General features: G+C 35.9%; 1 protein-coding gene across 2 annotated transcripts in view; it reads left to right on the plus strand.

Annotated features, from left to right (window-relative positions):
- Positions 1-12,922, plus strand: part of CAPN7 (calpain 7) — a 38,586-nt gene that overhangs the window by 11,217 nt on the left and 14,447 nt on the right. For both annotated transcript variants that reach the window (XM_060099447.1, XM_060099448.1), the window contains exons 6-12: positions 1,162-1,248; positions 4,957-5,083; positions 5,866-5,951; positions 7,436-7,529; positions 9,390-9,536; positions 10,749-10,855; positions 11,973-12,093. In XM_060099447.1, coding sequence (XP_059955430.1) covers positions 1,162-1,248; positions 4,957-5,083; positions 5,866-5,951; positions 7,436-7,529; positions 9,390-9,536; positions 10,749-10,855; positions 11,973-12,093 — 769 coding nt within the window. The remainder of the gene's footprint in view (positions 1-1,161; positions 1,249-4,956; positions 5,084-5,865; positions 5,952-7,435; positions 7,530-9,389; positions 9,537-10,748; positions 10,856-11,972; positions 12,094-12,922) is intronic.

The raw sequence follows: 12,922 nt of genomic DNA on the forward strand, positions 1-12,922 counted from the left end.
GGAAATCCTTGATCGCTTTCTGAGCCAGTGCAGCTGCTCTTCACTTGGGCTTTGAAGGAGATCAGCCTGCTTGGAGCTGCGCGCTTCATGAGGTTGCTCTTTCTAGTTTGCTGAAGTTGCGCTAGAAGGGCTCCTTCCTCTTTAGCAGCCACCTGAGGGCATTTTTCTCTCTTCCTGCTAAAGATTTTAATTCTCCTCCTACTAATCTGGCTCTCTTTGCCTAGAAGAAATGCATATGAACCAGCACAACACAAAGGAGGACAAAAAGAGTGGTTTTGGACCGGAGAGACAAGTTAGTGACAGTCCAGAACTTTGGCTACTCAGCATCCACATGCTCCCTTCTGCACACGTTTGAAATTCGGCACTACTACAGAACTGCTCTATGTTTCTACCTAACAAGATGCAGCTGTCCTTCATACAAGTGAACAGCTCTCACCATCTCAAGATGAGGATACACAGATGTTGTGTTCATCACCCGCTGTATTAATTAGTCCCTCCAATTCAGTCATTGTTTCATTGTACATTGTTACCTAGAGACTAAATTGTGAAGTTACCCTGCAACTCCTTCTAAATGAAAGGAGGGAAAGAAACAGAAGGAAATAGCTAATATATGCAAGTAAACATATAAACAAAACAGGAAGAGAACATGCAAAACTACTACAAGTCACATTTCTTAAATTTGTCAAGAGGCCATAACTGTTATCTGTGCCACTACCTTCTTCACTACCCATTCCTTAGTCTCATAACCAGAAAATATAAAGAACATATTTCCCAGAATTGTAAATGTTATGTTTTTTAAATCCCCAAATAACTAAGCAATTGCTTTCTCTCTTTGGGCTTAGGAAACAATTTGCATTGTGTCCTGGTGACACTTTCAGTACCTCTAGTGTAGCCCTATCTTGAGACAGTTGTTTTGTTGTAAAGGATGTTAGTCTTAAAAGAATAACTCTGATTGAATTTAATTGGACTAGTTATTTTCTGGTATTCAACTATTTCGTGAAAATTTTTGTTCAAATAAACTTATCAACATTACATGAGGTGGTGAGTTTAATTTTATTACAGTACCATACCTTGTCATTTGAATTTTAAGAAGTTTAAATAAAATTGGTAATTAAGGTAGACTTGAACACCTACTTTATATTTTTTTCTTGTATTTTTTAGGACAACGTCAAAAATAAATGGTATGGAATATGTTCCTTTCATGAACATTGATCTGAGGGAACGTTTTGCTTACCCAATGCCTTTCTGGTAAGTAAGCACTACTGCAATGTTTTTTTTTTTTTTTTTCTTTTTGCTGTATGCGGACCTCTCACTGTTGTGGCCTCTCCCGTTGCGGAGCACAGGCTCCGGATGCGCAGGCCCAGCGGCCATGGCTCACGGGCCCAGCCGCTCCGCGGCATATGGGATCCTCCCAGACCGGGGCACGAACCCGTATCCCCTGCATCGGCAGGCGGACTCTTAACCACTGCGCCACCAGGGAGGCCCTGCAATGTTTACTTTCAAAATTATTTTGATTTTTCAGTACTTTTCCCATCCTCTGGAGTCCTATTAAATCCATAGGCTTGAAATTAAAATGCGTAATAAAAAAATTCGATTGGGAAAGAGGTGTGGCCGTGGGAAGGAGGTGTGGCAGCATCGCGAGAGTGCCTCCGACCCTTCCCTGGTGACGGGACGCACGCGCGCCTACTTTTGCCTAAGGTTATACTCATAGTGTCTGACACGGTACCTGGCACAAGGTAAGTAGTGGGTAAATATCTGCCGAGTTGGTGTTGGATCACAGCAGAAAGGCAAGTCAGCAGAGATGTTGAATGGAAAGGTGGAATAGGATGACGGGGTTGTTGTTTACTAAGAAGGTCCAATTCAAGAAAAGGGTTCATTATGAAAGTGTTAGCACAGCCTGCCAGGACAGTGGCAGCTTATGTCAAGAACCTTAAAACCATTGTTTGTTTCAGGACTCGCAGCTTCTAGCCTTCCCAAGGAAACTAAAATTCGGTCAAAGATGTATATAATAAGAGCACTTACCAAAGTGTCTGTTACAGCAGAAAATTATTGAAACAAAGTTGGTATCCAGAGATATGGGAGTGATTAAATAATGGCATGTCCATATTATTATATTACATATTATGCTCTCCACAAAAAATAAGTCTGTAGAATATAGGGAAAACGCTTGCGATATATGAATTTTAAAAGATAGAAAATTATATATAACATCCAAATTTTATTTTTCTTTTCTTGTGTTTATAGATATATAGAAAAACATGATGTTAAGTTATACATCAAAATGTTCACAGTGGTTATCTCTAAGCAGCAAAATTAGGTGATTTACTTTTTTAAACATTTTTATTTTTCAAAATTTCTGCAGTGAGCATGTTATATTGTATTTATTATCAGAAAGCATCAGGGAGTTGAATGCTTATTGTGTACAGAACATATAAAGACTATAAAGAACACAAGAGCTGCTCTCTCATTTCTAGTGTTTTGCTCTTCTTGGATGGGCAGAAGTTAAACATCTCAAAGCCAGTAAGTTATCAGCATAACGTTTTCCTCAGGCACCCGTGTGATGCTAGTGACTGATTTGGATCTAGGAATTGTTTATATCCAAGAAGCTTACAGCACTGAAGTTAAGGGCACAGAATCCAGACCCACGCTCTCCAGCGTCATATCCTGTGTGACACTGCAAGTTTTTTAATCTGTCTCAGATTTTAAAGTAATAATAGAATCCACCTCATGGTGTTACTGTGATGGTTAAATGAGTTAATAAAATATAAAGCACTTACAATGGTTCTTGTTCTGTAGCAAGCACTATATAATAAGGATTAACTATTAGAACATAATTATTGTGTTAAATACTAAGTTATATTACATAATTTGGCTATACATTTCACATACTTTAAAAATGTTTATACCCCTGTGCCCAGTGATTTCAGTTCAAGAAACCAATTCTAAAAAATATTTACAGATCTAGTCGAATATTTATATAAAAGATACTCATCAATATTATAATTATGAAAATGTGAATCAGTTATTCTAGAATGCTCTTAAATGGTTATATCGAAGTAGAGATATAAACTTCTAGTCTTTGTGTAACAGATTGAGATAAATCATATTATTAGTGCTCATACAACAGAATGTCCCTAAGAAGAATTTTGTACAATCATGAACAATCAAGTTTTCAAGAAATTAAGTAATGTGGGAAAATGCTTACAATGTAATGGAAACAGAAAAATATAACTGTACCAACTCCCTTAATTTAGGCATGGCACTTGTCAGAGTTCGGATTTTACATTGTGTGTGTGACCCCTTGCTCTGTGCTTGTCCCCCACACGGGACCATAAGCTGCATGAGGACAGAGAACGTGTGCCTGCACAGTGTCTGGCATGTGGCAGGTGCTCAGTGAATACTTACTGAGTTAATTAAATTTTAAGAAAAATCAAGTAAAATTAAATGCTCTAACTGGCAAGATTTTTCCTTTCTTGTTTTCTGGATTATTTTACAGTAAGAATAATCAGAAGAAAAAGTAACAGTAAACATTTTAAAATTCAGAGATAGCAGACTGATGGCTAAAAGCTCCCCAGTGTATGAATCTTTGGTTAGAAAGATTGGGTGACTAAATTTTTTTCTTTTCTGCTCATGTATTATAATAAACATTATATTTATAAAATATTTTTAAAGTTCTAAGAAATAAGCATTGAATTTGTTGATTTAGTGGTGACTTGAGAGAACAGATACTTAGGAGTCTTGGATTTACTGAATTCTGGTTTATATGGCAGGTTAGATTTGACTCAGCCTTATTTTTTCTCCTAAAAGTTTTATGATAGCTGTCTTTAAATTCTTCTCAATTCACCCAGCTCACTGTCTGTTTAGTCAGGTCCTGATATTACACAGGTACCAAAATGTTGCCTAGAACACCAGTGGCTCTATGAGATGTATGAGATGATCATCAAAAACGTTTGAGAAGTGTTATATACCATATTCTGCTCTAAGAGAGTTCCAGTAAACATTGGCTTATTAAAGGTTTAGAGATGTCCTTCCAATGAGAAAAACCAATACTTTAACGAGTTTTCAGATCCCATCTGACCACAAAACTCTCTTTCTCCTAATGTCTATCAACAGACTCAAAAAAAAAGTTATATTTTTTCAGTTTGCATACCATACAACTTATATTATCCCAGAAATCTTTTGAAACCCAAAGATTTGTTACCCTTGCTCTAGAGGCAGTTTGAAGAAAGGTAGATTTTTAAAATTTTGTGCTGTACGTCAATTTTGCAGAAATATTACACAGTATATTCCTTACACAGTGTGAGTAGAGGGTAATGGGTAAGATGGTGGATTTGGCACCAGGGACCTGGATTCACATACCCTTTCTTCTACTTCTTAGCTCTTCGACATTGCAAGTTATTTAATCACTTAAAGCTTTTATCAGAAAATTTGCTTTAATAGAATTGTTTTGAAGATTAAATGAATTATGTATGTAAAATACTTTTGTGTGATGCCTGGCACATGTTTATTACTCAGTAATTAGATGCTCTCATTATTAGCCTTACAGAGAAGAGTTTGTCAAGAGCCAGCATAAAGATCTGTAGCTTCCTCGGTCCTTTTGAATGAATCAGATTGTATTGTTGTTAATGGCTCCATTTTACTGAAACTGAATTTCTTGAATATAACCATGCTAAATTAAGCTCTTAAAGTATATTCTTAAAATAAATATAAAAGAGTTTAGGTTGCTCTTCTGTTTTCAGTTATCTATGTACATTTTTTTTTAATTGAAGAGGATAATCAGATTGGATTCAAGGTTAAATGTAAAGAGCCAGATTTGACCAGAGGGCTTTTTAGGATTATATAGTTTAGCTGTGATCACTGTACCAAAAAAAATTCTCTAGGAAATTTAATTTTGCTCTTGAGTCATCTTTTAAGATTAATTTTATCATTATTATTTAATTTTTGTTATCACCTCAGTGATCGATGTGGCAAGCTACCATTATCACCTAAACAAAAAGCTACATTTTCTAAATGGGTACGACCAGAAGACCTCACCAACAATCCTACAATGATTTATACTGTGTCTAGTTTCAGCATAAAGCAGGTAAACTTTTACTTTGTATTAGTTTATATGAAAAGCCAACATTTTAAAGTAATTTTAATATGCATTTGCCGTTTTTTCTTAGATTTTTATTATATATTTAGATGCATTAGTATAATTGGAAAAATTATTCATCCTGCATACTTTGACTTAGACATACTGAGATGTGATAACTGTTGAACAGTTACAGATTTTTATATACATCCTATTTACTGATACATGCTTGTGGATGAGAAAGTTGAGAATCTGAATTTCACCTTTGATAAGAGAATAGATAGGAAAGATAGAAAGGTATTGGGCTTATTTAAAACACTTCAGTGGTAGAACAACTCTGTGACTTTATTGTAAAGTTTATTAATGACATTTGAGCATTGAAGTCACAGATGTTTTCCACACGAGTATAAAAATAATGGTCCTGAAATACTCTGATTCAAATCTTTTGATGTGCATATTCATTTTAATTGGTCATATTATAGTAAACCAACTTTTTTTAAATGCTCATAATTTTTTGTCATTAAAAAGAATGTGATTCAATTGAGTATGCTTTTTATCCATATTTAATTATTCTAAATTAACTTAATTGAAATACTTTGTTTTTCCTAGGACTTGTTGGAACAAAACATGTGTTAGTTGGTGCTATGGCATTTCTATTTATTATTTTCCTGTTCAAGCAACAGTCAAGATATTTAGTGTAAAAAGTTAGGCTCTAGATGCAATGCTTAAATATTGCGGTAATGTTGAAATTGCATGAATAAATGAATGTATTAATAAATTCTTTTTAACAGACAATAGTATCAGATTGTTCGTTTGTGGCATCACTGGCTATCAGTGCAGCTTATGAAAGACGATTTAATAAGAAGTTGATTACCAGGTAAAATTTTATATTTGTCCCTTTAGCCCTTTTCATAAGATTGTCTCTTAACTAGAAATTAAAAGCTTGGGCTTTATCTGCACAGAAAGTGAGGAGGGCATATCACTTAGAATATTATGGCCCTTGTGTGTCAAGCAGATGGTTTGTGAGTATGGAAAGATTTGTTAAGACAGTCTAAGAACATATGCACATATAGTTAGAATAATATAAATGAAATAAATATGTTTTGAAATAAATGAAATTGGTCAAATTAAAATCATATTATATTTATAATTGTACTGTACTGTGTAGTAGCCATAAGCCATATGTGGATATTACATACTTAAAATGGGCTAGTCTGAATTCAGATAGGCTATAAGTGTAAAATGGATCAGATTTTGAAAACTTAGCGACAAAAAATGTCTCTTGGGAAATATCTCAAATTTTTATATTTATTATTTATTGCAATCATAACGTTTTTGATATATTGGGTTAAATAAGACTTTAAAATATAACGTATGAAATATAAAATAACATTTTTGTTGGCTAAAACTGCTTTAGAATGTACTGAAATGGTACTGGGAAATACTTTTTCTTTCAATTTTTAAAAGTTTTATTACCGGGCTTCCCTGGTGGCGCAGTGGTTGAGAGTCCTCCTGCCGATGCAGGGGACACAGGTTTGTGCCCCGGTCCGGGAAGATCCCACATGCTGCGGAGCAGCTGGGCCCGTGAGCCATGGCCACTGAGCCTGTGGGTCCGGAGCCTGTGCTCCGCAATGGGAGAGGCCACAACGGTGAGAGGCCCGTGTACCACAAAAAAAAAAAAAAAAAAAAAAAAAGTTTTATTACCTTAAAATTATTCATTGTAAAAATTAAGCATTATAATTTTTTTGTACAACTCTTCCCGAGTGGTTTTTGTTAAGTCCTGAAAGTACAAAGATGAATTAGATACAGACCTTAGTTTCAAGCCGTTTGCCATTGGATAAACAGACCGTGTAAGTAAATAATGTTCAGTTTGTGAAAGAAAATTGATACTGATAGTTTCTACAGGTTTCTTACTAGATAATTTTGTGTACTTTATCAGAGTTCTGCTAACTTTATCTCTGTCAGAGTTATAATTTCCTTAGTTGTGGTTAATTGAAATGGTCTTCTCTTTATGTCTTGGGGACAAAAGTAGATTATTTTAACTGGCTTAAAATATATCCACTTAATAGAAAATTTATTATAGTGTATAATTTAAAACTGAGCATTTTTCAGAATATTGTAAAATGTATGCTCTGTATGATTGCATAAGATATTTTCTTCATTTATTTATATTGAATAAGCACTTTGACTAGGGTAAAATTCTTTTTCTGTTACAGGCCTATTATAGACAAATATTCTTATGTTTATTTTTATAAAATCTCTAAGACAATAGCATATGTTTAAATAAAATGTAATATTCTGCATGGTAGTTTATATTGAAAATTAATGTTGGTATTTCACTCTTTCTTTTCCTTATTAAAGCATAATTTACCCTCAGAATAAGGATGGTGAGCCAGAGTACAACCCATGTGGAAAGTATATGGTAAAACTTCACCTCAATGGTGTCCCTAGAAAGGTGAATGTTTCTCCCATATCAGCCCCTTCTCTCTTCCCCACCTTTGGCTCTTGAGTAGAATCATTAAGAAATGTTATTTGTATAAACATTTTAAAAGTCAGTTTAGTTGATTTTGACTCTGTGATATTATACATATTTCTACAATAAGATCATCAGTAGTAATTAAAAATAAAAATCATGACAAGCATAAAGTCTTTTAAAAAAATGGGTTTGGGAAAATTTGCAGAAAGTTCCCAGAAGTGACATTGAGCTAATGATTGCTAATGCTTAAAATGAATTTAAATCTGATGGTTGTTAATTATCTTTTTGATTAAAAGGATATCAGACATACTAAGTCTGTTAGGTCAGAACAATTTAAGTGTATAGTCATAAATTGAGATGTAAGATACCTTTAATATTGTTTTCCTTTGTGAAATATATACATAGTTTTTAATTGCACATCTTGGGACTTCCCTGGTGGCGCAGTGATTAAGAATCCACCTGCCAGTGCAGGGGACACAGGTTCGATCCCTGGTCCGGGAAGATCCCACATGCTGTGGAGCACCTGGGCCCCTGTGCCACAACTACTGAGCCTGTGCTTTAGAGCCCGCAAGCCACAACTACTGAACCCGTATGCCACAACTACTGAAGCCCGCGTGCCTAGAACCTGTGCTCCACAACAAGAGGAGCCACAGCGATGAGAAGCCCATGCACCGCAACAAGAGTAGCCTCCGCTCGCTGCAACTAGAGAAAGCCCACGCACAACAATGGAGACCCAACGCAGCCAAAAATAAATAAATAAATAAATAAATAAATTTCACATCTTTAATTTCTTTAAGGATTCCGAACCATGTTGTAAGGGCCTTGTGTTGTTAGGATTCTCTAGCTCCTGTCGACTCATGGAAGTCCAGGGATCAACATTAGCATCACCTGGGAATTTGTTAGAATCGCAGAATTTAGGCCTCATCCTGGACCTGCTGAATCAGAATATGCATTTAAACAAGATCCCCTAGTGATTCCCTTGTGAGAAGCCGAGAAGTTGCTCTGTAGTTGAATGATAATCCGACTGTATTGTGCACAGGATCACCTGGAGAGCTTGTTAAAAAAGATTGCTGGGCCCCATCCCTGAAGTGTCTGATTCAGTAGGTCTTCGGAGGAGGCCAGAATTTGAATATCTGACGGGTTCCTAGGCGATGATGATGCTGATACTGTTGTCTGAGAACACCCTTTCAGAACCACTGCTCTAGCTGATTTCTTAAAAACTAAACAAAATGATTGTGGATGTGGTTTTTCTGAACTATAATTTTAAGATAACTTCTTGTTTAAAGAATCTTTCAAAATGCAGTTGCATAGTTCTTCTGTTAATATTAGATCAAAATTCTTCTTACCCTCTTGTTTCCCAAATCACTATAATGTGAATTAGAAGCCGTATCTTTGTGGTGATTACTTCTATATTTCTGTACTATTTAAATGTATTTTTTAGCCATAATATTTTATAACTAAACACAGCATGAATCTTTCTGCAGGTTTAGGTTAATATTGTTATTTAGCTTAATAGTGAGAAGCCCTTTTGTAATTATTTTAGATATAGCATACATTTCTAGAATTTCTAACGATTTTGCTGGTGGATCCATAACATTTAACCAACCAATTGGCTCCAAGTTAATACCTGACAAGGAGATGAACTTGTCAACCTGAAGAAAGACATCACAAAACATTTTATAATTGATCAGATTCTAGAAATATGAAACTATCATTACCTTAACAATAGGCATAGCATGCCTTTTATTTTATCAGTATGAAAGGTGTGGAGGTTTTTTGATAGGAAGGATTTTAAGATATTTTGTACCACCTAAGGAAATTAATGTTCTCTTTCTCCAGGTGATAATTGATGACCAGTTACCTGTGGATCATAAGGGAGAATTACTCTGTTCTTATTCTAACAACAAAAGTGAATTATGGGTTTCTCTCATAGAAAAAGCATACATGAAAGTCATGGGAGGATATGATTTCCCAGGATCCAATTCAGTAAGTAATAAGATGATCCAGGCACAGACTTTTGCTATCTGATATGACTATTTTAAGTTTGAAAGATTATAGATGATATATTTGGTTTAAATGAAAACATTATCAACCCCTGAAAAATGTTGATCAATCACCTTATCATGGGAGTACATATTTTCTTTTGTAAGGTTATTTGCACATTGTATAGATTGGGTGTTCAGGAAAGCCTAAAGTGTATGTGTCTACTGTTCTGGTGGGATATATGGCCAGTTAAATACAGTGTACCTTTCCAGAGAAGCCTCTGCAGATCAAAGGGATATATCATATTGTCATCCTTGTATATTTTTTTTTGATTTGTAAATTCAGGTTCAAGGAGTTTGGAGTTAGTTTTTCCCAACCTTAACACAACTTAACCTGTAAAATCAAGGTATATGCCAGTGTCCTTTAGTTGTAAACCACCGGCCTTATGCCAGAAATTATTCAGACTAGCATGACTTTGAATTGTAACACTAATCAGCCTGTTGCCTTAGAAAGGTATTTACCCTTTCTTAGCCTCTTTGCTTGTCTGTGATATGAGGATAATACTCACCTCTCAAGAACTGTAAAGATTAAATGAAGTAATATATGCAAATCACCCATTATTCATACCTGGTTAGTATCCTTGCCTAGTACCCAGCCTCCTTCATCCTTCTGGTTCTTATAATGCTAGTCAAAGAGTGTATAGTTCATAGTTAAAGGTAATAGGATGTTAAAATTTCTTCCCAGCCTCCATGTTCAGTTGTTCTGTCCTTCAAATATTTTTAGTTTAGCTTTCTAATCCATTGCCTGTTGATTTACCCAGTCCGCTTAAAGAGAGAAGGAATGAGCATATATGTAAAATGTTAGGAAAGGTGACTGTCATATTGTAAAAACTCAGTAAATGGTGAGTGACTGTCATCATCATCATCAAAGCAGGTTTTTCTGTTAAACGTTTTGAGTTTTCATCATATTTATCAGTAAAACAATTCTTTGAATTCAGGAAAAGCAGCACAGATTGTAAGAAGAGAGGCTTGTGCTTAAATCCAGGTAGGAGTTTGAGTTAAATAAGAGATTTATTACTGGTAGAGAACAACTTAACTACCTTCTGATTTATTTCTATCAGAATCGTCATATCAGATCAATGAGATTTAATAGCTACCCTGGGGATTTATTTATGAGCTTGAAAACCACGTTGACAGTCCTGTGTTTATGTTGCAGAATATTGATCTTCACGCACTGACTGGATGGATACCAGAAAGGATCGCCATGCATTCAGACAGCCAGACTTTCAGTAAGGATAATTCTTTCCGAATGCTTTATCAAAGGTAAACATTTCTCTGTCTCTGTCTTTTGTACTAAAAGAGGCTATTTAGAAACTTGATGTTGGGACTTCCCTGGAGGTGCAGTGGTTAAGAATCTGCCTGCCAATGCAGGAGGCACGGGTTCGAGCCCTGGTCCGGGAATATCCCACATGCCTCAGAGCAACTAAGCCCGTGCGCCACAACTACTGAGCCTGCACTCTAGAGCCCACAAGCCACAACTACTGAAGCCCGCACGCCTAGAGCTCGTGCTCCGCAAAAGAAAAGCCACCGCAATGAGAAGCCCACACACTGCAACCAAGGGTAGCCCCCGCTCACCGCAACTAGAAAAACCCTGCACGCAGCAACAAAGACCCAACGCAGCTAAAAATAAATAAAAAATAAATAAATCTATTAAAAAGTTAAAAAAAATAAAAACTTCATGTCTTATTTAGAATGGATATTGCAGAGGCTGTCATTTTCAGTTATTAGGGAAGTTGTGTTTTTAAAATAGACTTCACTTTATGCACTCGCTCCAGCCAGCCCTCAGTCATCCTCACTGATACTTAACAGTTAATCCAGATGGTAGGTAATCCAAACATTTGAATCTAGAATATGTAATTTTGTACTTCCTGAATACTTACCAATTTGAGGGAAGGTGGGAAGAGAGAAGGGTGAGAACATAAAGAGGAAGATACCTTAAGCCTTAAATGGATAATCCACATGAAGAACTGGAAAACTGTACAATAATACACATTCAGTACTGAAACCAGAAATCTCACTGATTTGATAAAGGACGTGGCTTTGGGAAAAATACATTTGGTATTTCACATCTTCACCTTTATTTGTAAATCATTTGAAAATGTAGCATTTATTTGCCTTCATTGATAGGTTTCTACCTGAGAATTAAGTTGTCTAAAACTGGGAGGGAAAAGAAAGAAATGTGGTAGTTTTTCTGATTTGCTGTAAAATAGAAATGTACTTGTTACAAGTTCTCTGGGGGCTGTTGGGAATAGCCCATTCTAGAAAAGTTTTCCACTTTGTGGAGATTTTCATGTAAACCATGAGGCTAAAGGAAAGATGGTGTGATCTGAGAGTACAGATGTGTTTTCCTTTGATCATTGGTCTGTTGGGTCCATTCCAGGTTTCACAAAGGGGACGTCCTCATCACCGCATCCACTGGAGTGATGACTGAAGCTGAAGGCGAGAGGTGGGGCCTGGTTCCCACACACGCATACGCCGTGTTGGACATCAGAGAGTTCAAGGTTTTGCCTTACATTTGTTTCCCTTGTTTTTCTTGTGTGCTAGTAAGACATTGCAAGGACTCCAAGTGATGCATGAGCCTTTTAAATACTGACAAATCAAGGTTTAGGCCAAGTTTTAAAATCATTCCACCTACTACATTAAACGCTTGACCTCTACCATTGGAAATTATGAATAAAAAGATGGGAAATGTAATGACAGTAGCAGCACAGATATTGATGACAGAACAGGAACATTGTATGCCTCTTTTTTTTCCCCATAAAAGTAGCAGGGTCGAAGTGCAAACATGTCCCTCAAGGTTCTGGGCTGTCTGTTGGCATTGGGGGTCAATCGCAGTGTCAGGCTATAGTGCATAGTAGACATTCAGTGAAGAGCTGTGCACGGACGAAAAATAAGAGGATACCTATGAATAGGAAACATGCCCATGGGTTTGCAGGTGTTTTCCTAACAGCCCTTGCATGCTATGAGGCTTTTTTCAGACCCTTTTTCTGTGTGTGGGTGTTGGCATGGTTGACTTCATTACTTCTCATGTTATTGATTAGTTATTTTTCACTGAAAAATAGATCTGTTCTATGGATTAGAAGATACAAAAATTATTAAGGAAGGACTCTTTTTCCTTGATGGTATAGAAACTAAGCTGTCTAGTTACTGGAAAGTTTAACTAGCAGTGTATTCCAGTTTCTTCTGTTTAAACTTATAGAAAGAAGTAGTGATTAATCAGCAAGAACAGAGTACTACTGTGTATTAATTAGTCTGATTTTCTTATGTGGCACATGGAACTGTATGAATTACAAAGACAATTGGGACCTGCTGCAACATTTAAAAATTTAT

Source organism: Mesoplodon densirostris, chromosome 5, assembly GCF_025265405.1.
Source record: "Mesoplodon densirostris isolate mMesDen1 chromosome 5, mMesDen1 primary haplotype, whole genome shotgun sequence".
Taxonomy (NCBI): domain Eukaryota; kingdom Metazoa; phylum Chordata; class Mammalia; order Artiodactyla; family Ziphiidae; genus Mesoplodon; species Mesoplodon densirostris.